Here is a 27,267-nt window from a genome sequence, read left to right as displayed (position 1 = left end):
CTGTTGCTGGTATTTTGGCCCATTCCTCCATGCAGATCTCCTCTAGAACAGTAATGTTTTGGGGCTGTCGCTGGGCAACACGGACTTTCAACTCCCTCCAAAGATTTTCTATGGGGTTGAGATCCGGAGACTGGCTAGGCCACTCCAGGACCTTGAAATGCTTCTTACGAAGCCACTCCTTCGTTGCCCGGGCGGTGTGTTTGGGATCATTGTCATGCTGAAAGACCCAGCCACATTTCATCTTCAATGCCCTTGCTGATGGAACGAGGTTTTCACTCAAAATCTCACGATACATGGCCCCATTCATTCTTTCCTTTACACGGATCAGTCGTCCTGGTCCCTTTGCAGAAAAACAGCCCCAAAGCATGATGTTTCCACCCCCATGCTTCACAGTAGGCATGGTGTTCTTTGGATGCAACTCAGCATTCTTTGTCCTCCAAACACGACGAGTTGAGTTTTTACCAAAAAGTTATATTTTGGTTTCATCTGACCATATGACATTCTCCCAATCCTCTTCTGGATCATCCAAATGCTCACTAGCAAACTTCAGACGGGCCTGGACATGTACTGGCTTAAGCAGGGGGACACGTCTGGCACTGCAGGATTTGAGTCTCTGGCGGCGTAGTGTGTTACTGATGGTAGGCTTTGTTACTTTGGTCCCAGCTCTCTGCAGGTCATTCACTAGGTCCCCCCGTGTGCTTCTGGGATTTTTGCTCACCGTTCTTGTGATCATTTTGACCCCACGGGGTGAGATCTTGCGTGGAGCCCCAGATCGAGGGAGATTATCAGTGGTCTTGTATGTCTTCCATTTCCTAATAATTGCTCCCACAGTTGATTTCTTCAAACCAAGCTGCTTACCTGTTGCAGATTCAGTCTTCCCAGCCTGGTGCAGGTCTACAATTTTGTTTCTGGTGTCCTTTGACAGCTCTTTGGTCTTGGCCATAGTGGAGTTTGGAGTGTGACTGTTTGAGGTTGTGGATAGGTGTCTTTTATACTGATAACAAGTTCAAACAGGTGCCATTAATACAGGTAACGAGTGGAGGACAGAGGAGCCTCTTAAAGAAGAAGTTACAGGTCTGTGAGAGCCATAAATCTTGCTTGTTTGTAGGTGACCAAATACTTATTTTCCACCATAATTTGCAAATAAATTCATAAAAAATCCTACAATGTGATTTTCTGGAATTTTTTTTCTCATTTTGTCTGTCATAGTTGATGTGTACCTATGATGAAAATTACAGGCCTCTCTCATCTTTTTAAGTGGGAGAACTTGCACAATTGGTGGCTGACTAAATACTTTTTTGCCCCACTGTATGTCTCCGAATCACTGCGTCAGGGGTACATTCGGTCCTCCACCTCACCCGCCTCCTCGAGTTTCTTTTTTGTGAAGAAGAAGGAGGGAGGTCTGCGCCCGTGTATTGACTATTGGGGTCTGAACCAGATCACGGTGAGGTATAGTTACGCGCTACCACTCATAGCCACTGCGATTGAGTCAATGCACGGGGCGTGCTTCTTCACCAAACTAGATCTTAGGAGAGCTTGCAACCTGGTGCGTATCCGGGAGGGAGACGCGTGGAAGACAGCTTTCAGTACCACCTCAGGACACTATGAGTACCTCGTCATGCCGTACGGGTTGGTGAATGCGAGATTTTCAGGGACCTGCACCGGCAGGGTGTAGTGGTGTATATTGATGACATTCTGATATAGTCCGCTACACACGCCGAGCATATGTCCCTGGTGCGCAGGGTGCTTGGTCGCCTGTTGGAGCATGACCTGTACGTCAAGGCTGAGAAATGCGTGTTCTTCCAGCAGTCCATCTCCTTCCTAGGGTATCGCATTTCCACATCTGGGGTGGGGATGGAGAGTGTCCGCATTTCAGCCGTGCGTAATTGGCCGACTCCCACCATGGTAAAGGAGGTGCAGCAGTTCTTAGGGTTTGCCAACTACTACCGAAGGTTTATCCGGGGTTTTGGTCAGGTAGCGGCTCCCATTACCTCACTGCTGAAGGGGGGTCCGGTATGTTTGCAGTGGTCAGCTGAGGCGGACAGGGCTTTTAGTCACCTGAGGGCTCTGTTTACCTCGGCTCCCGTGCTGGCCCATCCGGATCCCTCTTTGGCGTTCATAGTGGAGGTGGACGTGTCTGAGGCTGGGATAGGAGCTGCTCTCTCAGCACTCGGGTACGCCACCGAAGCTCCGCCCCTGTGCCTTCTTCTCGAAGAAGCTCAGCCCGGCGGAGCGAAACTATGACGTGGGGGACTGGGAGCTGTTGGCTATCATCAAGGCCTTGAAGGCGTGGAGACATTGGCTTGAGGGGGCTAAACACCCTTTTCTCATCTGGACTGACCACCGCAATCTGGAGTACATCCGGGCAGCGAGGAGACTGAATCCTCGCCAGGCAAGGTGGGCCATGTTTTTCACCCGTTTTGTGTTCACCCTTTCCTATAGACCAGGCTCCCAGAATGTGAAGGCAGACGCATTGTCCCGGCTGTATGACACTGAGGAGCGGCCCATGGATCACACTCCCATACTCCCCGCTTCCTGCCTGGTGGCGCTGGTAGTGTGGGAGCTGGACGCGGACATTGAGCAGGCGTTACGTTACAGAGCCTGCTCCCGTCCAGTGTCTCGCTGGGCGTCTGTACGTTCCGTCTGCTGTTCGTGACCGGTTGATCTATTGGGCCCACACGTCACCCTCCTCTGGTCATCCTGGGATCAGTCGGACAGTGCGCTGTTTGAGCGGGAGGTACTGGTGGCCTACCTTGGCTAAGGACGTGAGGGTTTATGTTTCCTCCTGCTCGGTGTGCGCCCAGTGAAAGGCTCCTAGGCACCTGCCCAGAGGGAAGCTACACCCCTTACCTGTTCCACAACGGCCTTGGTCGCAACCTGTCGGTGGATTTTCTTACCGATCTTCCCCCCTCACAGGGTAACACCGTGATCCTAGTCGTTGTGGATCGGTTCTCTAAGTCCTGTCGTCTCCTCCCTCTGCCCGGTCTCCCTACGGCCCTACAGACTGCAGAGGCCTTGTTTACGCACATCTTCCGGCATTACGGGGTGCCTGAGGATATAGTGTCGAGGTCCCCAGTTCACGTCTAGGGTCTGGAAGGCGTTCATGGAAACGTCTGGGGGTCTCGGTCAGCCTTACTTCAGGGTTTCACCCCGAGAGTAATGGGCAGATGGAGAGAGTAAACCAGGATGTGGGCAGGTTTCTGCGGTCCTATTGCCAGGACCGGCCGGGGGAGTGGGCGGCGTTCGTGCCCTGGGCCGAGATGGCACAGAACTCGCTTCGCCACTCCTCCACTAACCTCTCTCCTTTCCAGTGCGTACTGGGGTACCAGCCGGTTCTGGCACCTTGGCATCTGAGTCAGACCGAGGCTCCTGCAGTGGATGACTGGTTCAGGCGCGCGGAGGAGACATGGGAAGCTGCCCGTGTTCACCTTCAGCGAGCTGTGCTGCGCCAAAAAGAAAACGCAGACCGTCACAGCAGTGAGGCCCCGGTGATCACACCGGGGGACCGGGTCTGGCTCTCGATCCGAAACCTGCCCCTCCGCCTGCCCTGCCGGAAGCTGGGTCCGCAGTTTGTGGGGCCATTTAAAGTCCTGAGGGGAGTGAACGAGTTGTGTTATAGGTTACAGCTTCCCCCCGTTTACCGTATTAACCCCTCGTTCCATGTGTCTCTCCTCAGGCCGGTGGTGGCAATAGCCTTCCCTGTAGCTCAGTTGGTAGAGCATGGTGTTTGCAACACCAGGGTTGTGGGTTCGATTCCCACGGGGGGCCAGCACAGAAAAAAAAAAAAAATGTATGAAATTGTATGAAATGTATGCATTCACTACTGTAAGTCGCTCTGGATAAGAGCGTCTGCTAAATGACTAAAATGTAAAAAAATGTGGCTGGCCCACTCCAGGAGTCTGAGGTGTGGGAGGTTCCTCCACCCCCTCTGGACATCGAGGGGGCCCCGGCGTACTCCGTTCGCTCCATACTGGAATCGAGGTGTCGGGCGAGGGGCCTTCAGTATCTCGTGGCGTGGGAGGGGTACGGTCCGGAGGAAAGGTGCTGAGTTCCAGTCGAGGATGTGTTTGATCCCTTCAATGCTGCAGGGAGTTCCACCGTCTTTGTCCGGATCGCCCTGCGCCTCGCCCTCCGGGTTGACCCCGAGGCCGGTGTCAAGGGGGGGGGGGGTACTGTCACGACTTCCGTCGAAGTCGGTTCCTCTCCTTGTTCGGGCGGCGTTCGGCGGTCGAAGTCACCAGTCTTCATTTCCATTGTTTTGTCTTGTCTTCCCACACACCTGGTTTCAATTCCATCATTACATGTTGTGTATTTAACCCTCTGTTCCCCACATGTCCTTGTCCGGAACAGTTTATTGTAGTGCTTGTGCACGTTATGCTGGTGTGTAACGGGTTTTGTTTACCCATTGATGTATTGTTCTGTTAACGGTGGTTTTATTGATTAAACTGCACCGTTGTAAATCAGTTTTTGCTCTCCTGCGCCTGACTTCTCTGCCGCCAGTACGCACCCCCTACACAGGGTGACAGTTTGTCTGTGCACTGGCCACCTCTAACATCATAATTGGCAACTAGCAAAATAAAGACCTGGCTTGGGCAGAAACGCACCAGCATCCATTATTGATAACAAACCACAAACAGCATCAGTACATCAACCTAAGCCCTATGAGCACGACTTATCAGTGGCTGACATGTAATGTGAAGGTGCAAAGTGGAGGTATATAATTACAGCATTCCATTGTTCCTTTTTAAGAAGAATATCCACCATGGATTAGACCCGTTGACTAAAATGACTGCAATGGTCTCGTGTTCAGGGGTTATGTTGAGGTGTGTAGGTGCTCATGTTGGCATGTCCAGAGGTGTGGGGGAGAAGCTGTGGTTGCGTAATGTATTTTCTTGCAGAGAGGGAGAAAAAAAATCATCATCACCTCTGAACAATAGCTGGGAGAGAGAATAGAATAGGTATCCATGTCATTCACTTGTATGGCCTCTCTCTAAGAGTTCACACATACAGTAATACAGGTACACACAATGACAGTGGAAAGACATTCACACCTCCTACAGAGTGTACCATTGGTACTGTAGTTAACCCTTTCCGGTCACAATCACAGTGTCTGTAAGGAAATACTTGAAACTTGCAACAAAACAATACTTAGCCTACATTGAGAAAAAAAATGTATGTGCAACTTTATTTGACAGGGTATGAATGCAGAGTTTCAACTTTACAAAATTACAGTAACACAACAAGCAGTTTTATGGTTATCTAAAATATTTGCTGTTTAAATGAGGGCAGCAGAAGTGAAAATGTACCAATAGGTTCCTCAGTAGCCCCTACTGTAATGCGTTTTCATGTAAGTCTAGCACTCCCGACGGTATTCACCTGAGACTATTCACCTTGATAGTGGGATTTTGGTAGGTAATTAATCATAGTTGGGCTGTAATGGCACTTCCAGAGAAATCCCAAGGCCAATTAAACAGTAATTGGAGCCGAACAATGCCCAACTCTGACAACCTGACAGACAGAGCGAGAGGGAGGAAAGTTGCTTTGACTAAAGTTGCTTTGACTAATGATGTCTGGGCACAGTGTCTAGTTTTTACATTTACATTTGGTTGAGCTGTCAATCTAACATGAATTCAACGTGAAATCAATAAAAAATGTCACAATGTCATTGGATTTAGGTTAAAAGTTGGGTAAAAAAAAAATGAAATGCCCTAATGTTGATGACTTTTTTCAAATCTAATCAGTTTTCCACATTGATTCAACATCATCACATATATTTTGGGGGGGTTGAAATGATGTGGAAACAACATTGATTCAAAACATTTTGCCCAGTGGGTTGATTGTGCACTGCAGAGTTGTTTTGCCCAGGGGGATGTGGTGTTGTTGTAAGAGTGGTGATGGCTATCCACGTCTTTGCTCTGCTTTATCAGTCCATTCCATCTGATCTGATAAACCTCAATAACTCACACTTTATTTCGCTGTCTTGTTTTTTTTCCTTTGAGCCTCTCTTGTTAATCTGCAAGCTCCCGCTTGGTTTGACATTTACGGCGGAACGCCGAGTCCGCCGACCACGCGGATGAATTACCTGCTACACAGCAGGCCTATGCAATGTGCTTGGGTGCATGTGTGTGGGTTTGTTTGCTTTTGTCCGGATTGCTCTTTCGAATTTAACCGAGATATTAGACACAGCAGTGAGCTTGAACACCCTCCAGATCACAATTCAAATTTCCACCATAGATCAAATTCAAAAGAGCAAGCCGTCTCTGCTTGGGACAAATGCTTCTATTTGGCAATCTGTGGCTATTATCAGGAAGAGATCGCTGAAAAAGGAACATCATCAATATAATCACCAATGAATGCATCTGGACTGCCCAGATGTGAGAAGAAAATCATTTTTGGACCAGAGCCATAGACACACAGAACATGACAAACTCTGTTTGTACATAATGTGTCAACCTATTGGGCAAAAACTGTTTGAATCAATGTTTTTTCCACATCATAAAAAAAAAATGTGATGACGTTCAACGTGGAAAACTGATTGGATTTGCAAAAAGTAATTAACGTAAGGGAATTATGCTTTTTTCACCCAACTTCTCACCTAAATCTAATGACATGGCACATTGTTTGTTGATTTCACGTTGAAGTCACATTAGTTGACAACTCAACAAACAAAGGTAAATCAAAACTAGACCAAACCACTCCAAAATAGAAACAAAAAACACTGCTTTCATATCTCATCTATACAAGTGAAATGAGCTGGAACAGTTCGAGTGGGTCTTTTTGTAGCTTGTGCGAGCTCTCATGGGTGTCATGGCAACTGTCACCTGTTGCCGCGGAGAAAAAGACAGTTCCATATCACAGGAAAAACTGCTCTGATCTGGAGCACGCTCAGTGGGGAGACTGGGAAAACAAGATGTGTGTTTCAGAACAACATGCAAAACAACACACAAAAACAACAAGACAGGGAGGGAGGGAGGGAGGCTGCATATGATGAAATCTGAATTATAGCTAGAGTTAAAAATATGACACGAAAGGGGGGCATTGGGAATAGTAATACGTTTTCCTTAGAAAGCTATCCTAAAACTGGCTGACGAGAGCAAAATGCATCATACGGGCCAGATGTCTGTATTTTGAAGGCTACATATCTTGAAAACTTGATTGCTGACATGCAAAATATTTTGGGAATATATCAACAATAGACTAATGAAACAAATACCAAAAGTTTTTGGGTGGAGTTTTCCTTTAATCCGCACTGATGTAAAAACACAGATGCCTGCTGTACCATCACTTTGGATGAAAAATAGCAGAGGTCACTCTTATTTACTTACTGACTTTATTGTCCCGATGGGGAAATTTTGTTGCAGTGTCATGTACACATTTAAAGTGGCGTTTAAATACAAAACAAAATAGACAATACAACTTTCATAACAGTTACATACCAATACATTTCTTTTTTTAAAGACTAGCCTGCTGGCCTTATTGGGCTACTGAGTTGCAGCAGAAGCGGGTAAAATAAAATTAGTTTTCTTACATCCCACCTCTTCCTCTTCCCTGGCAGGTGTGATCTGTGATGTCACTCAGGGAGATGAGCATGACTGAAGAGTCATCTCTATAAAACATGGCTGTCATGGGTCTCAGCGAGGGGAAGCAGTTGGCTGACACACACACGCTAAACACACTGTGTCTAGAATCTGCGGTCAGGACACACACCACGCTCTGCACATCTCCCGGCCTCACTTCATTAAGGTATGAACATCTATCAGGGTTGTGAGGGAGTGATGTGATTACACACTTCCCTCTGTATTGATGGGCATGATTTGCATGCACACACACACATACATGCTCCCTCCCTCTCTCGAGCCATCAAACAGGCAAAGCGTCAATACAGGACTAAGATCGAATCCTACAACGGCAGCTCTGAAGCTCAACAGATGTGGCAGGACTTGCACACTATCACAGATTACATGCGAGTGAGACCATTAAACAGGTTAACATTAGCAAGGCCACGGGGCCAGATGGAATACCAGGATGCGTACTCAGAGCATGCGCTGATCAGCTAGCAAGTGTCTTCACTGAAATGTTCAACCTATCCTTGACCCAGTCTGTAACACCAACTTGTTTCAAGCAGACCACCATAGTCCCCGTACCCAAGAATGCCAAGGTAACCTGCCTAAATGCTTAAGCCATGAAACACTTTGAAAGGCTGGTCATGGCTCATATCAACACCATCATCCCAGACACAATCCAATTCGCATACCACCCTAACAGATCCACAGATGAAGCAATCTCTATTGCACTCCACACTGCCCTCACCCACCTGGACAAAAGGAATCCCAATGTAAGAATGCTGTTCATTGACTAGAGCACAGCATTGAACACCATAGTCCCCTCCAAGGTCATCACCAAGTTTAGGACCCTGGGACTGAACACTTCCCTCTGCAACTGGATCCTGGACTTCCTGATGGGCCACCTCCAGGTGGTGAGGGTAGGTAACAACACATCCGCCACTCTGACCATCAACACGAGGGCCCGTCAGGGGTGTGTGCTTAGTCCCCTCCTGTAGTCCCTGTTCACCCACGACTTCTTGGCCGTGCATGACTCCCACCCCATCATCAAGTTTGCTGTTGACACAATGGTGGAAGGACTGATGCCAATGAGGCAGCCTATAAAGAGGAGGTCAGAGACCTGGCAGTGTGGTGCCAGGACAACAACCTCTCCCTTAATGTCAGCAAGACAAAGGAGCTGATCGTGGAATACAGGAAATAAAGGGGCGAGCACTAAAGAATGAACATGGTCACACACACCCAAACAGTAGGGAAGAGGGCACAACAGGACCTCTTCCCCCTCAGTAGGCCGAACAGATTTGGCATAGACCCTCAAAAGTTCCACAGCTGCACCATTGAGAGCATCTTGACTGGCTGCATCACCGCTTGGTACAGCAACTGCAAGGCACCCGACCACAAGCTGCCCTGTACATCACTGGGGCCGAGCTCTCTGCCATCCAGGACTTCTAGACCAGGGGGTGTCAGAGGAAGGCCCAAATAATTGTCAAAGACTCCAGCCACCCAAGCCATAGACTGTTCTCTCTGCTACCGCACGGCAGCAAGTCTGGAACCAACAGGACCATGAACAGCTTCTACCCACAAGACAACTAAACAAGACTGCTAAATAGCTAATCAAATGGCTACTCGGACTACCCGTAAAGACCCTTTTTTGCACTAATTCTCTTTCACTGACGCACCCACACTAGACTCTACCCACACATTCACACATACTTACACTGACACCCCACCACACACACTAAATACGCCCACACACACACATAACACTCGCACACATGCATAATGACACCACACACACACACACACACTTTTTTACACTCACCGCATACACACAATACCCCATAATGTCAAAGTGGAATTATGTTTTAAGAAATGTTTACAAATTAATAAAAAACAAAAAGCTGAAATGCATTGAGTCAAAAAGTATTTAACCCATTTGTTATGGCAAGCCTAAATAAGTTCAGGAGTACAAATGTGCTTAACAAGTCACGTAATAAGTTGCATGGACACACTCTGTGTGTCCACTGGAGAGGAAGGGAACCGCTCTGGGATTTCACCATGAGGCCAATGGTAATTTTAAAACAGTTTCAGAGTTTAATGGTTGTGATATGAGAAAAATGAGGATGGATCAACAACACTGTAGTTACTCCACAACACTAACCTAAAGGGGAAAGAAAGGCTGTACAGAATAACAAATATTCCAAAATATTAACGTGTGGAAAAGGCACTTTAGTAATAGTGCAAAAAAAATGGACTTTTTGTCCTGAATATAAACTATTATTTTGGGGGAAAATCCAACACAACACATCACCTGTCACGGTTGTCGTAGGAAGGAGCGGACCAAAGTGCAGCATGTGTGTCGTTCCACATTTTATTTACACTGTGAAACTATGCAATACATATATAAAAAAACTGAACAACAAAAACAACAAACCGTGACGCAGAGTTAACATACACGTACTCAAAAACAATCTCCCACAAACCCAGGTGGAAAAAAAAACCTACTTAAGTATGATCTCCAATTAGAGGCAACGAGGACCAGCTTCCTCTAATTGTAGATCATCCCAAACAAAACCCAACATAGAAATACAAAACTAGAACCTGACAACATAGAAAAACTATGAAAACCCCCCTAAAACATAGAAAACCCCCCTGTCATGCCCTGACCTACTCTACCATAGAAAATAACAGCTTTCTAAGGTCAGGACATGACATCACCGAGTAGAAGTCTTCGTATTTTCAAGCATGGTGGTGGCTGCCTCATGTTATGGGTATGCTTGTCATTGGCAAGGACTAGGGAGTTTTTTGGGATAAAAATAAATGAAATTCAGCAAGGAACAGCCAAAGTCCTAGAGGGAAACCTGACTCAGTCTGCTTTCCAACAGACACTGGAAGAGGAATTCAATAAGGCCAAATCTACAATGGAGTTTGCTAACCAAGATGGCATTGAATGTTCCTGAGTGGCCTAGTTACAGTTTTGACTGAAATCAACTTGAAAATCTATAGCAAGAAATGGCTGTCTAGCAATTTTATTTTGTTTATTTATTTATTTAACTAGGCAAGTCAGTTAAGAACAAATTCTTATTTTACAATGACAGCCTACCGGGGAAGAGTGGGTTAACCGCCTTGTTCAGGGGCAGAACAACAGATGTTTACCTTGTCGGCTCGGAGATTCGATCCAGGAACCTTTCAGTTACTCGCCCAATGCGCTAACCACTAGGCCATCTGCCGCCCCTAATGATGATCAACAACCAACTTGACAGAGCTTGAAGAATAAAAAAAATATATATATAAAAGGGCAAATATTGTAGAATTCAGGTGTGAAAAGCTCTTAGAGACTTACCCAAAGATTCACAGCTGTAATCGCTGCCAAAGGTGTTTCTAACATGTACAGTATTGACCCAGGGTGTTGAATACTTATTTTATTGCAATATATTTGTGTTTTATTTTCATAAATGTTTAATAAATGTTCACATTTTTCTTCCACTTTGACATTACAGAGTATTTTGTATAGATTGATTATACATTTTTTTTAAATTAAATCCATTTTAATCCCACTTTGTAACACAACAAAATGTGAAAAAGTCAAGGGTGTGAATACTTACTGAAGGCACACACACACACACACACACACACACACACACACACACACACACACACACACACACCCCAGTAAACACTCTCCTCTCGCCTCCTCCCTAGATGTTAACTTCAGAGCGACAGTGCAGCCCGGGGCCTCCATAATCGACATGGTCAATGTGACGACGTCACCCAGCAGCAATGCCACCCCAGAGGGTCTGACTGAGGGGGGGCTGGTGGTCCTGGGCCAGAGGGAAGAGTATGATTACAATTACTTTGCCCTGGTGCTGGGCGTGCCCCTCATCCTGATCATCATCCTGGGCAACGTACTTGTGTGTCTGAGCGTGCTCACTGAGCGCTCCCTGAAGACTGCCACCAACTACTTCATCATCAGCCTGTCTGTGGCCGACCTACTGCTGGCTGTACTGGTGCTGCCCCTCTACGTCTATTCTGAGGTGAGGGAGGAGTGGGTGTGTGTGTGTGTGTGTGTGTGTGTGTGTGTGTGTGTGTGTGTGTGTGTGTGTGTGTGTGTGTGTGTGTGTGTGTGTGTGTGTGTGTGCGTGTGCGTGTGCGTGCGTGCGTGCGTGTAAGTTGACCTTCCCTCCGTGACCTCTTAAATTGAAGAAACACATACACATACCCAAATACATGTCGTTTTGTTCAATTACCTGCCCTGTCTGTCTCTTCGTAGTTTAAAGTCCACCGCGGACAGGACAGACAACTTGTTAACCATGTGTTGTTGTTGTTGTTGTTGTTGTTGCTGCTGTGTGACCCAGTTCCTGGGTGGTGTCTGGACCCTGAGCACATACATCTGTGACGCTCTGATGACCATGGACGTCATGCTGTGCACTGCCTCCATCCTCAACCTATGTGCCATCAGTGTTGACCGGTGAGTCCTTCTGTCTCAACTTCGCCTGGACACTATTGTAACACATGGCCGTCAGGTCACACTAGTTTTCAATACCCCACCTGCCCTCTCTAACCTGTCTAGTTACGGTACACCGGACTCTGAAACATAGCAACAACCATATGTCCATCCACAGGGCACAAACTGGTTGAATCAACGTTGTTTCAATGTAATTTGTCAACATATTGTGACGTGGAAGACACATGGAAAATACATTGGATTTGAAAAAAGTCATTAACTGCTGTTTTGAGGGAGAAGTTTCTACAACAGGATTATGTCCTCATGGTAACCACATTTCAACATATGGAAACCTTGTAAATAAACCTTGAATTTGTACCTTTAAAACAATGTCAGATCTTCAACGTTATACACACTATCAGAAAAAAGACAAAATATAAGCTGGGTAGCGCCTCCTGGCTCCACCTAGAGAATTGATCTATCTACAGCTACCCTTTGGTCTCCCATCCAGGGTTTTAACCAAGCCCAGCTATGATATTTCTCACTGACTATTACCAATGTGCTATCGTGAGAATGATTTCTTAGAGATGTCCACTTAAAAAAAACAAAATAGATTCACTGTTGCTATCGAAGTCATTACAAAAGGGTAGGTTTAGCAGAGTAAATGAAATGTGACCATACTCTTATCCCTCAATATATATATATATATATATATATATATATATATATATATATATATATATATATATATATCATAAATCATACTATTGAGGCCTATAAGCTATAGGATTTGCAAAGTCATCAAAAGCTATCGCTTTATTTCAACCCAGAATTCAACAAAAAATAGACAATACAATAGGCCTAGGGTTTCAAGCTCTGGTTGATTTCTAATTGAATGATATTTAGTGGTATTGAATTGTGTGCTTGACTGTCAACGCAACCAAATATCAACATTTGAAGGAGAGGTATCTTCTGCTTGGCTAGTTCCATTTGTGCCACTGCCTTAGTCTGCCTTTAATTCCAGTTTGTCTACAAATGAATAATTGATATGTTGGATTTACGTCTTAATCTCAATCAAAATCAAATTTTAAGAATAAGATGAAATCAAAACAAACTTTATTTAAAGTGATTTAAAAGTTTGATTTCATTTAGTTTTATTCTTTGACTTAGACAAACTGGAATTCAAGCCAGACTAAGTTAGTGGCACAAATGAAACTATCCAAGCAGAAGATAATTTTGATATTTGATTGCATTGACAACCAAACACAATTCAATATTACATTTGTAATACAGTAAATAGTCTAAGGTTAATGCAATCTCAACTGCAATCCAGGTCATTTGGTTATGACGCACAGTTATGATAACACAATAATCTTTTCTATAAATAAACCACAAATCAGACATTGTTTGGCATTGGAATGTGTTTGTGCCTTTAGATGGTTGAAAGTATAGTGATAACACAACGGATATTCAACTAACTTTTGACTGTCTTTTTGACTGGGTGAATATAGGTTGTAATATCTTTGATCGACATGTCAACCAAATATTACCCAATTATTCATGTTGAAATGACATGCTGTGCCCATTGGGCAGTCTCCAGTATGATTTGAGTTAACAAAGAATTGCAAAGAGCTACCGCAATATCTCTGAATTATTAGTTTGAACAAGGAAAAGACTGATAACTCAAGCTTTTCTTCAAAAAGTTTCTTCAAGAAATACCCTGGGTATACTCTTTATTCCCACTTATGAAAGTAACAAAGAGAGCCATTAAAAAAACCAAAAACAATATCTTTAACTTGCAAGTTCAATATTTATTTCTAATATCTGTAGCGAGCTCTGTAGCGAGCCCTACAGTAAAACTCCAAATCATTCTGCCAGACTATGAGAAGAGTGTAGCGAGATCATTAGCAGACATCACACAGTGAATGCTAACTGATGGCTGTGGTCTATAGGAGGCTAATGGAACCGTAGCTCTGGAACCCCTCATCGACCCAATCATCAAGGCCCACTGATTACTCAAAACAGAGAGAAGCAAACTCACGCCATCCACTCAGGGGACTCTACCCCAAACAACAACTAAGGGCTTAGTGTGACCGAGAGCTTCTAAGGCAAAGCAAAAACAAGCCGACTGTAAAATATAAGATAAGCATTAAATAGGTTCCACACAGCACACACTTCCTGCTAGTTAAATGTTATATCCCTAGTGTTTCGCGGCTCATGAGTCTGACAGGTTCTATAGCATTGTGGTGTTATTACATTTCTCAATGTAATAATACGACATGGTATCTAATCAATAGATTGAGATTAATTGGATTTATAAAACAGGAGAAGCAGGGTAGAGCCAGGTTGTGGGGGGTGGAATAGAGTGGAGTTACAAATGAAGGGGAGTATTATTGTAACTTTATCTGTGGCATTCCAGTGCCTCCATATCTAAGTTTACTTTGAACCTGTAGGAACACAGAACAGCTTTGAGGTTTTTCAAATGTTTCCAAAACAGCCACTATGCCCTCGAGTACTTCCCTGCTGTGTTGGCCTGTTTGAAGCCCCTCCATGTTAAATGTATGTGTTTGTGTATTTTAAATGTAGACTATGTCATTCGCTTTGATCCGTGTCTCCGCAGGTACAGTTGAAGTCGGACGTTTACATAAACCAGCCAAATACATTTAAACTCAGTTTTTCACAATTCTGACATTTAATAGAAGTAAAAATTCCCTGTTTTAGGTCACTTAGGATCACCACTTTATTTTAAGAATGTGAAATGTCAAAATAATAGTAGATAGAATGATTTATTTCAGCTTTAATTTCTTTCATCACATTCTCAGTGGGTCAGAAGTTTACATACACTCAATTAGTATTTGGTAGCATTGCCTTTAAATTGTTTAACTTGGGTCAAACGTTTTGGGTAGCCTTCCACAAGCTTCCCACAATAAGTTGGGTACATTTTGGCCCATTCCTCCTGACAGAGCTGGTGTAACTGAGTCAGGTTTGTAGGCCTCCTTGCTCGCACACGCTTTTTCAGTTCTGCCCACAAATTTGCTATGGGATTGAGGTCAGGGCTTTGTGATGGCCACTCCAAAACCTTGACTTTGTTGTCCTTAAGCCATTTTGCCACAACTTTGGCAGTATGCTTGGGGTCATAGTTAATATGGAAGACCCATTCGTGACCAAGCTTTAACTTCCTGACTGATGTCTTGAGATGTTGCTTCAATATATCCACGTCATTTTCCTTCCATCTATTTTGCGAAGTGCACCAGTCCCACCTGCAGAAAAGCACCCCCACAACATGATGCTGCCACCCCCGTGCTTCGCGGTTGGGACGGTGTTCTTTGGCTTGCAAGCCTTCCCCTTTTTCCTCCACACATAACGATGGTCATTATGGCCAAACAGTTCTATTTATGTTTCATCAAACCAGAGGACATTTCTCCAAAAAGTACAATCTTTGTCCCTATGTACAGTTGCAAACCGTAGTCTGGCTTTTTTTTGGCGCTTTTGGAGCCGTGGCTTCTTCCTTGCTGAGCAGCCTTTCAGGTTATGTCGATATAGGACTAATTTTACTGTGGATATAGATACTTTTGTACCTGTTTCCTCCAGCATCTTCACAAGGTCCTTTGCTGTTGTTCTGGGATTGATTTGCACTTTTCGCACCAAAGTAGTTAATCTCTAGGAGACAGAACCATCCTGAGCGGTATGACGGCTGCATGGTCCCATGGTGTTTATACTTGCGTACTATTGTTTGTACAGATGAACGTGGTACCTTCAGGTATTTGGAAATTGCTCCAAAGGATGAACCAGACTTGTGGAGGTCTACAATTTTTCTTCTAAGGTCTTGGCTGATTTCTTTTGATTTTCCCATGATGTCAAGCAAAGAGGCACTGAGTTTGAAGATAGGCCTTGAAATACATCCACAGGTACACCTCCAATTGACTCAAATGATGTCAATTTGCCTATCAGAAGCTTCTAAAGCCATGACATCATTTTCTGGAATTTTCCAAGCTGTTGAAAGGCACAGTCAACTGCTGGACCCCTGGAATTGTGAAACAGTGAATTAGAAGTGAAATAATCTGTCTGTAAACAATTGTTTGAAAAATTACTTGTGTCATGCACAAAGTAGATGTCCTAACCGACTTGCCAAAACTATAGTTTGTCAACAAGAATATTTGAAAATCGAGTTTTAATGACTCCAACCTAAGTGTATGTAAACTTCTGACTTTAACTGTACATAGCCATGGTGGCAGCAGTGCCCCTGAAGTATAACAGGTGTGCTCCATGTATTTTAAATGTATTTTATCCCCTGTGATGTGTGTGTCCCTGCAGGTACATAGCGGTGGTGGTGCCCCTGAAGTACAACAGGAACCAGTTCAGCCTGCGGCAGCTGGTCCTCATTACGGCCACCTGGGTTCTCTCCCTGGGCGTCGCCAGTCCTGTCATCTTCGGCCTCAACCAGGTGCCAGGCCGGAACCCCACCGTCTGCAAGCTGGAGAACGACAGCTTCGTGGTCTACTCCTCCGTGTGCTCCTTCTTTGTGCCTTGCCCAGTCATGCTCTTTCTGTACTACTGGATGTTCCGGGGGTTGAGACGCTGGAGCTCAGGCAGGAGGCGCTCCCAGCTGACGAGGGGAGGAAAACGGGGCCTGTCCCTGCGCCTCAGCTCCGCCCTGCAGAGGGAGAACGCAGGGGTCAGGGCGGGGGCCAAGGAGAAGGTGGTGTACCTCATGCCCTCAGGGCTCAGCCCGATGTCACCGTCGACCGTATCGATGGCGTCGCCCACAGCAACCCCGGCGGTGGAGGACAAGCAGCAGGATGGTGTGGGGGCTGGCATGGCGGAGAGCGACCCCATGACTACCCAGTTAGAAAGCGTTTCGGACGCGGACCCCACGGAGAAGCCGCCTATGCAGGGGAAGAGCCGGAAGGAGAATGGGCTGGCCCACGCTAAGGCCACCAAGAGGGGGCGCCGTAACAGCAAGAGTAGCAGAGTGAGTGGGAGGGAACGCAAAGCCATGAAGGTCCTTCCTGTTGTAGTTGGTAGGTATGTGTGCGTGTGTGCGTGTGTGTGTGTGTGTGTGTGTGTGTGTGTGTGTGTGTGTGTGTGTGTGTGTGTGTGTGTGTGTGTGTGTGTGTGTGTGTGTGTGTGTGTGTGTGTGTGTGTGTGTGTATACATGCATGTGTCTTCCAAGGTCTAATATTTACACAAATCATGTCAACAATGTACATTTAGCATCGTTGTGGTAAGAAAACAGTGGGTTGCAATGAGCTTAAAAAGTATGAATTACATAAACATGGAGGAGCATGGAAATGAAGGGTTCCCCCACTGTGAGCAGAATCCATAACCTCATAACCTGCAGCTGATTGTTGACACATCAACTAGGATTAAAGCGCAGGGCAGTTTGTGATTGTTGCTGTTCAGGTAATCAGTGCCTGGAGGGTGAGTGGTTTCACCTCTTCTCTGAGTATACAGTATATCCAGCTTCTCAAGCGCCAGTTCAGTGTGCTTCAATCTATAGCTAGAGGACTCCTACTCTCTCCAGGAGTGAGAAGAAGTGAGTGAGAAGTGAAGTGAGTGAGAATAATATTTTTTGTCTTAATTTGTTGTTGTCTAGTATTGTCTTTTGCTAGCTAGGACCATCTACTTTACATACTCTCCTCCCTTTCTGTATCGTATGACACTCACTGTCCCCTTTTCTCCCGGTCGGCTTGCCCTATCTTTCTGCTCGATGGCTGAGCATGTCAGGTGAGCAAAAATGGAGGAAAGTTAAACTAAACTCAAATTAAACTTCCATCATAATTTCACTCCTTCCTCTCTACCTTCCTATTTCGCCACTGCTAACACCACTTTCTGTCACTCCAGATTTCAGGTTTCTGCCTTTAACCTTAAGGAAACTCTTTTCCATCCTTCTCCTCCCTACTTAATCCCCCCCCCCCCCCGCGGAAGACATTGTCAACCACTATGAAAAGAAGGTAGACAATATCCACTCCTCATTCACTCAGCCTATTGAGTCCACTGGTACGACTCACACAGAACTACCCTACACCTTGACCTCGTTCTCCCCTCTCTCTACAGATGAAATTCTAGTGACGTCTGGCCGCTCGATAAGCTGCCCGCCTGACCCCATCCCCTCCTCCCTTCTCCAGACCAATCGCGTTCCTAACTTCTCTCATCAACTCATCCCTGACCACTGGCTGTGTCCCCCCTCACTCCAAAATGGCCAGAGTCACTCCCCTCCTCAAGAAACCAACACTCAACCCCTCTGACATAAAAAATGACAGACCGGTATCCCTTCTTCCTTGTCTTTCCAAAACACTTGAGCGTGCAGTCTCTGACCAACACTCTCGTTATCTCTTTCAGAACAATCTTCTTGACCCTAACCAGTCAGGCTTCAAGATGGGTCTCTCAATAGAGACCGCTCTCCTCTGTGTAACGAAGGCGCTCCGCACTGGCAAAGTTGACTCTCTCCTCATCCTCCTAGATCTATCCGATGCCTTGGACACAGTGAACCATCAGATCCTCCTTTCCATCCTCTCAGTGCTGGGCGTCTCAGGCTCTTCACACTTTTGAATTGCTTCCTACCTGGCAGGCCGCTCCTACCAGGTGACATGGAGAGGATCTGTGTCTGCACCTTATGCTCTCACTACTGGTGTCCCCCAGAGCTCGGTTCTAGGCCCTCTCCTCTTCTCTCTATATACCAAGTCACTCAGCTCCATCATATCCTCACATGGTCTCTCCTATCATTGCTATGCAGATGACACTCAACTACTTTTCTCCTTCCCTCCTTCTGACACCTAGGTGGTGACACGCATCTCTGTGTGCCTGGCAGATATCTCAGCTTGGATATCAGCCCACCGCCTCAAGCTCAACCCCGACAAGACGGAACTACTCATACTCCCGGGGAAGGCCTGCCCGCTCCAAGACCTCTCCATCACAGTTGACAACTTCACAGTGACCCCCTCCCAAAGTGCAAACAACCTTGGAGTGACCTTGGACAACACCATGTCTTCCTCTGCAAATATCAAAGAAGTGACTCGCTCCTCCAGGTTCTTGCCCTTTAACATCTGTTGAGTACGACCCTACCTCACACAGGAAGCGGTGCAGGTCCTAATCCAGGCACTTGTCATCTCCCGTCTGGACTAATGTAACTCGCTGTTGGCAGAGCTCCCCGCTTGTGTCATCCAACCCCTGGAACTTATCCGGAATGCTGCAGCACGCCTGGTGTTCAACCTTCCAAAGTTCTCCCATGTCACCCAGTCCTCCGCACAGTCCACTTGCATCCACTACAAGACATTGGTGCTTGCCTACGGAGCAGCAAGGGGAACTTCCCCTCCCTACACTCAGGCTGTGCTCAAACCCTACATCCCAACCCAGGCACTCAATTCTGCCACCTTTGGTCTCTTGTCCGTTCCTGCTTAACCCAGTCAAAGCTCTTCTCTGTCCTGCCACCTCAATGGTGGAATGAGCTTTCCCCTGAAGCTAGGACTGAAGAGTCCCTGCCCATCTTCCCGAAAACACCTGAAACTCTACCTCTCAATGAGTATCTTAAATAAGATATCTCAGTCTTATTCCCCTCCCCCCATAAAAAAAGAAATTGTATTTTCCAGCTAGCAGTGACTTTGCTGATCATTTCTGTATCGTGGAAAATTGCACTTACTACGACTGTGATATGTGGTTGTCTCACCTACCTATCTTAAGATGAATGAGGTAATTTCCATGTAAAAGGAGCCATGAGCACCAGCATGTGAAGTTCATTGGATAATGTCAAATTGGGTGTAAAATGAAAGCTATGAGTACCAAATCGGTAACAGAAAATTCCGAAAAATATGTCAGGAATTTCTGCAATTGAGTTGGCTACAGTAGTCACATAGTAGTTTGGACCGCACAGTACAGCACAGTAAAGAAAAGTAGAGTGTAGTTCAGTACACAGTGGAGCACACTAGAGTTTAGTACACTATAATGTACTGTATTGTACCACACTCTACTTTACTGTACACTACTGTTCTGTACTGAACTCTACAGTACTAACCTCTACTGTTCTGTACTCTATTGTACTCTACTGAGCTCTACTGTGCTGATGTCCAAACTTGTGAAACAGACGTCTGTGATTGGTTTAGATTTGGACCGGTCCGGAACAACCAAATTTGGTCTTGTTTGGGGGCAGAGGTCATTCAAATAATAGCCAGTGTGTAGAATAAAACCCAAATATGCAAAGGAGGATATTTCATATTTATACTTTTGTGTACCTATTTAGGAAACATCACCATAAAGAGAATGACATTCATATCCAGAATTCTGCATCTATTTTAGTACAAATCAGGGACCTATGATGAAATTCCGTTACCGCAATTCTGTTACCGGGTGTAAATCACTTCACTTACTGTAGTTCAATAAGCAAAAGAGTCATGTCACAGCTGACACCCCATTATTTCTGCAGGGATCGGTTAATCTTAATTCAGAGCAAATACAGTGCCTTCAGAAAGTATTCACACCCATTGACCTTTTCCACAGTGTGTTGTGTTACAGCCTGAATTTAAAATTGATTACATTTAGGTTTTTGGTCACTGGCCTACACACAATACCCCATAATGTCAAAGGGGAATAATGTTTTTCGAAATTTTAAATAAGTCAAGAAATCTGTCATTTATTTAGAAGTTTTTGCCGAAGAGATCTTAGTTGTGCAATTTTACATCTAACTAAGATGTTTGGTGCAGTATTTCTCAATGATAAATGTCCACGAAAACGAGTCTCCTCTCGTTGAACGACAACAAAGACTTTATTGGCTGGCCTCAAGAAAAAATATTGTGTGCCGAACAATTAAAAAAAACCTTACCGAAGTCCAACACGAACAAAAAAATGTCACAAAATGTTTTCATAATATATACACAAACCCTTCTGAACTTTTTGTATTTAATTTTCAATAAATTTGCTAAAATGTCTAAACACATGTTCTCACTTTGTCATTATGGGGTATTGTGTGTAGATGATAGTCTACACAACAGTGTTACGGGATGTCATAAAGCAGTACGTGAGGCAGTGCATCAGTTATCTTGAGACGTTCTGGTGAGACGGGCATTAAAACAACTTACCTAGAAAGGTTCTCCTCTGATGGAATGGATGGATTGGAAACAACTTTTTATGAGATTCAGAACCGTGACCAAGTTGGATCAGGAAGATGGTGATAAGCAGGTCAATTCCCTCATGCCATGGGCAGCGAGGCAGAGAACATTTTCAAATCGTTCACCTTTGCATCAGAGGATGAGAACACAGACTTTGATATTGTCGTGTGGAAATATAATGAACACTGTTTTCCCAAACTAAATGTTATTCATGAACATGCCGGTTTTTATCAACGAGTAGAGCGACCTGGGAAAAAGGCAGAGACATTTATCAGAGCCCTTTACGAGCTTTGAGAGCATTGTGACTTTGGTGCAAATAGAGATCAGCATATTCAAAACCGAATTGTCGTGGGCATAATGGATAATGGACTGTCTCGCAAACTGCAGTTGATGGAGATCTCAAGTTAGCAACTACTATACAAACAGTCCATCAGTCAGAGGTAGTTAGCATGGAAGTAAGCCAGCAGGGAGAAGCTGCGTGCTATGTGCAGAAGATTGCAGGGGGGCACAAGAAGAATACAAAATGGTGCAATGAGAACATAGATTCAAAGGACACGGAGCATGCAGAAGGAAAATGCAGCCGGTGCAGGAGAATGCAACATAAAAAGCAGGAAAGATGTTCAGCTTTCAAGTGGACATGCAACAAGTGTCAGAAAATAGGAATTTGAGAAAGAATGTGTCACGCAAAATACAACTGAAAGAGAACACACAGCGCGCAACATCCCAATACCACTTACGCAGAAGGTGAAAGAAGAGCTGTGCAGGATGGAGTAAAATGACATCATGGAGAAGGTGACGCAGCCAACAGATAGGTGTGCATCCATGGTGCCTGTCCTAAAGAAAAAAGTGGAAAAGTGCGAACATGTGTGGGTTTGAAAAAGAATAATGAAGAGTTGAAAAGGTAGTGAAAGAACAGTTTATACTACGCACCTCGGAAGAGATACTGGCAAAGCTGAGTAGAGCCAAAGTATTCTCAACAAAGGGATGCAGCAAGTGGGTTTTGGCAAATAACTCTACACTGTGACAGCAGAAAGTTGACAACCTTTATTACACCTTTTGGCAGGTACTGTTTCTGCCGCTTGCCATTTGGGATCTCGAGCCCTCCAAGAAATCTTCCCCCCAAAAATGATGTAGATATTGCAAGGGCTTGAGGGAGTCACCGTTTTATGGATGACATTTTGGTATATGCAAATACCACAGAGGAGCACGACGAGTGACTAAAAAGAGATTGAGTCAACCAGACTAAAGTTGAACAAATAAAAGTCTGTCCTCAGGCAAACACAGCTACGCTTCCTGGGCCACCTCATTGACCCAATCAGGCCCGATTCAGAGAAAGTGGGGGCCATCTGGCTGCTTTTCCCCACCATAGAAATTGCAGGAGCTGAAAAGAGTTATTGTGATGGTTAACTACCTAGGAAAGTATTTCCCCAACCTTTCCACAGTGGGTCAACCACTGCATGAGCTTCTGAGGTCAAAGACGGAATGGACATGGGATCACGCACACCAGGCAGTGTTCCAGCGCCTCAAAGAACTTCTGACGACTTCCCCAGTCCTGACGTTCTATGACAGCAACAGAGCCATCGCAGTCTCAGCAGACGCAAGCAGCTTTGGGCTTGACGGTGTACTACAGCTCCATGGTGAGGAATGGAAGCCTGTGGTGTACTGCTCCTGGTGGCTCATGGAGGCAGAATCCAGATAATCAGAGATGGCGCCGACAGAGATGGTCGCCTCGCTTCGCGTTCTTAGGAAGCATTTCGCTACACTCGCATTAACATCTTCTAACCATGTGTATGTGACCAATAAAATTGTATTTGATACGTGCAGATCGAAAAGGAGCATCTGGCGAGTGTTTGGGCCTGTGAGAAGTTTGAGAAATATCTGTACGGCCTGGAGGACTTCAAGCTAGTGACAGACCACAAGCCCTTGGTACCACTAATGAACAGCAAAGACTTGGATAACGTGCATCTACTGTGCCAGGGTCTACTCATGCGGCTGATGAGGTTCAAACCCACAGCAGAGTACGCGCCAGGAAAAACCATGGTCGTGGCGGACACTCTGTCAAGGAGTCTGTTGATACTCACAGAAAAGGAAACAGACACACATACATGGAGTGTTACATTGCAGCCGTAATCAACAACATACCTACTACAAAGACAAAAATGGAGAGCCGAGTTGCCACCGCAGCAGATGATAAACTACAGACAGTGATCAAGTACAGGTCAGGCTGGCCAGAACATGTGAGTAAAACCCCAGTCACAGAGAGTTTTTCCCAGTGAAAAGTGAACATTCAGAGTACAATGGTATGGTCACAAGGGGGAACCACATACTAGTACCACAGGCACAGAGGGCAGACATTCTTGATAGAATACACGATGGACATCAAGGTCTGACTAAATGCAGAGAGAGGGCCAATGCCTCAGTATCATGGCCGGGGATCTCAGAGAAGAAAAAGGTAATGTCAGTATTGGCCCAGAAAAAGGAGGCACTAATCTCAAGACCGTTCCCTGGCAAGCCATGGAAAAGAATTGCTCTGGATCTATGCGTGCATAACAAACAAAACTATCTGATTATATCTGACTACTACTTAAGATTCATAGAAATATTACACATGCCTACAACCACGTGCACACAGGTTGCCCTTAAGCTGAAAGGAACCTTTGCAAGGTATGGGATTGCAGATGAGGTCGTTAGTGAAAATGGGCCACAATTCTCTAGTTCCGAGTTCTAAGAAATGGCAAAGCAGCTTGACGTTAAGCACATTACTTCCAGCGCTCACAACACTCAGGGTAACGGTCACACAGAAAGGGAAGCAGAAAGACCCACTGATTGCTCTCATGTGCTACAGGTCAACCCCATGCACAACAACGGGAATGAGCCCATCAGAGTTCGTCATGGGTAGAAAGATCTGAACGACGCTCCCAACCTTGGAGAGAAACCTGCAACCTAAGTGGCTCAACAAAAAACACATCAGGCTAAAGGATACAACAGAAAAGAGGAAACAAGCCTTCTACTACAACCAACGTCATGGGGCTAGACCATTACAGTTGATACTGCCAGGAGAAACAGTGCTCACCAAGCTCGATCGCCTAAAAGAGTGGACAACACCTGCAGCGGTGAAAGCGCCTCACCTAGGTTTTTACGACGTCGAGATGCAGAAATGAGGAACACCACGAAGTAACTGTCGCCACCTCCGGGCAGTGCCTACCCCAACTAAAGGCATCACGCCTGCCTCTCCTGAGAGAAGAGTAAATACTCTACTGCCAGACAAGGGTCAAGAAGAAGATGTTTGAAATCAATGGTTTTTGTTCAGCGTTACATAATAACATAGCTTTACAGCAACACAAAACAAGGATCAGATTTTTGCAGTCTGAGACCACAGGGGATGGCATCAATATAACAAACCCTGAATGCTTGAAAGAGGCTGCATGCTGAGAAGGGGCTAACATTTTGATTATGTGAGAAAAAGGCTCACCCTCCGTGGCTGGAAATTCAACACTTGAAAACACAGACTGTTAAAATGCAACGAGGGGAGACGGTGGTGTTAGACGGTGTTGATGCTCCACAGATTTAACATGATGTGTTGAGCATTCTGCGAGTGCTGTTGTGAAAATAGGGGAATGAATAATGGCACCCTCCACAGCATAGTCTCTTCCCACAATGCTGGGCCTGTTTGCTTACTAATGCAGGACCGCATCCACTGACAAACCAACTCCCGCTGTGTCTGAACGGACAAAGCAGAGAGAAATAGAGTCCGTAGTCGATGTGTTGTGGATCTAAGCTGTATCATACCATATGTGTGCGTGCGTGCACAGGTGTGTTGGCGCGTGCTGAATGAACGAAAGGAAAATATGACACACACTGTCTACGTACATCTACGCACATCTACTCTGACAGAGTCGTTCACGCCATAACTGGCGCAGGCCATGCGTACAGGCAGAGCTCAGTGTGACAACGTTATCATGGCACGTTTGCCGGAAAGATGATAAAGTGTTACCAGCTAATTAGCTAGCGACCAAATATAGAGTTAACTCATGGTGAAAGTGTCTGTAAGGCATCATACATCACGGTAATGCAGCCTGCAGTACAAGTAGAGGATGCTATCTCCTTGGAAACAGCCACTCGATTGGCATCTTCTAGCATGGTTCACATGATCTGTGCAAACACTTTTTCGTGCCACATGCATTTATTCTACACACCCACAAACAGATAGTACAAATCCAGCAACTCTATATGCAGTGAGTTACAGTCTGCATGTCAAAGACAGCTTTTCCTCAATGGGACATCACATGATATTTACCATCTCACATTATACTCGCATTAAACAAAACCAGTAACTCTATATGCAGTGTCTGTCATAAACACCTTTTCCTCAATGTCATATCACATTGACGTTTACCATCTCAGGTTATAGTAATATACTGTAGTTATGTATCCCTTGCCATGTATTGATTTATTGAAAAGACTGACTGCGTCCCCTTTCCCTCCCCCTTTTCCTCCCCCTCCCCCCTCCCTCTTCTTCTCCTCCTCCTCTTCCCCTCTTCCCCTCTCACCTATACCAGGTGTGTTCCTAGCCTGTTGGACGCCTTTCTTTGTGGTACATGTGACCAACGTGCTGTGCGTGTCCTGCAAAATTAGCCCCACTCTGATCTCCGTGGTAACGTGGCTGGGCTACGTCAACAGTGCTGTCAACCCCGTCATCTACACTGCCTTCAACGCAGAGTTCCGAAATGTCTTTCACAAACTTTTCTGCTGTCGAGCATGAGACCTGAGTTCTGAGATCTGGAACCTCTTTGACAAACTATTCATTGAGATAGAAGAACAATTATCTTTAAGGTTCAATCAGAGACCGGAATTCTAGAATGTTGCTCTCGGCCATGAGATCTGAATTAAATAATCTTTCACAAAACTCCTCAGCTGCTGGATGTGAGAGTGACTTCCTTTCCCAAAGGGGTTTTCCTGGATCTAAGTGCTGGCAGAAGGTGAGGTTGTCAAAATGGATAAACAATACAGGGGACAGCCTGACAGAATTTGACTGATGCCTTAGTTGACATATTGTGAACTGAAAGACAGTGGCTCACTGTATCTGATGTTTCTACATTGAAGTTGATACTGTGTGACGGTTTTTCGTCCTGTAAAATATTGCTTGGATAAAGAAGACGGTGAATACTGTTAATATCATAGCCCAAAGGCATAAAATATGTGAATAATGTGCACATTTAAGAACATGTAACTATTTGATATGTGAGTTTTGATTTCTCTCAGAATTAAATGTTGATGCTATGTATGGTTTTGATTTATTAATGTGCAGGTTTTCTGTGAAAGTTCATGGTATTTTCTTTAGAATTGACTTTGTCTCCTTTTATCCTGAGGACTTGGGAGACTTTAGGGACATAGTGTGGCTCAAGAGGAACTTATATTATACAACAAACATTTTCTATCTTGTGGATTACGGACATTGCCTGTAGATAATATCATGAACATTTACGCCACAAGAAGTGACAAATTACAGACTTCAGGGCCAACATTGTGGAAAGAACTATTTAAGATGATATCATTCGTAAAGTTATACTATGACCTATTCTGATCAAGTGCTCCAAAAGTGCTGTGAATTAACTGAGGTGAATGTGACAAATGTAAACAATTCTCTTTGTCGTTGATGGAAAAGTAATAAAACATGTTCCAGATAATATGTATGCCATATTTCCCCTATGTAAGATACTGAGAACACTAGTTCAGTCAGAATTAAATAATTTCAAATTACATAGATAAAATCTATTTATCCATGTAACTGAGAGCGATACGGAATGTTGGTCGATCCCCTCATGTCAACAAAAGCCACCGAAGACACTGCTATATTACACCCACGGGAAATTACCATTACACGTGAAATTATCCTTGTCTGCAAGACATATGTTGCCAGGGAGGCTTATCGTGTTATCTGCAAGGGGGAGAGAAAAACGCAATCATGCAATTTCACCTCAAGCGTAAAGGCCTGAGCGTTGAGCTTAATGAGCTGTCTTTGCTGTGGCTTGGCGGACGCAGCTCTCACCCAGCTAGAGGAACACATACACCCAGAGATAGGGAGCTGAGCTGTGGACCAGTGAGCCATACTTAGTGACCAGCAACCATGTATGAAAACAATCTATGTAGATCTGATCCACAG

General features: G+C 45.0%; 1 protein-coding gene across 1 annotated transcript in view; it reads left to right on the top strand.

Annotated features, from left to right (window-relative positions):
- Positions 1–26,855, top strand: part of LOC106609138 (D(4) dopamine receptor) — a 33,875-nt gene extending 7,020 nt beyond the window's left edge. The window contains exons 2-6 of the mRNA XM_014207615.2: positions 7,556–7,743; positions 11,262–11,593; positions 11,915–12,027; positions 16,318–17,024; positions 25,664–26,855. Of these exons, the coding sequence (XP_014063090.1) occupies positions 11,309–11,593; positions 11,915–12,027; positions 16,318–17,024; positions 25,664–25,866 (1,308 nt within the window). The 5' untranslated portion in view covers positions 7,556–7,743; positions 11,262–11,308 and the 3' untranslated portion in view covers positions 25,867–26,855. The remainder of the gene's footprint in view (positions 1–7,555; positions 7,744–11,261; positions 11,594–11,914; positions 12,028–16,317; positions 17,025–25,663) is intronic.
- The last annotated feature ends 412 nt before the right edge of the window (positions 26,856–27,267 follow it).

Source organism: Salmo salar, chromosome ssa07, assembly GCF_905237065.1.
Source record: "Salmo salar chromosome ssa07, Ssal_v3.1, whole genome shotgun sequence".
Taxonomy (NCBI): Eukaryota; Metazoa; Chordata; class Actinopteri; order Salmoniformes; family Salmonidae; genus Salmo; species Salmo salar.
Note: the sequence above shows the minus strand (reverse complement) of the source record. Positions and strands in the feature narration are given on the sequence as shown.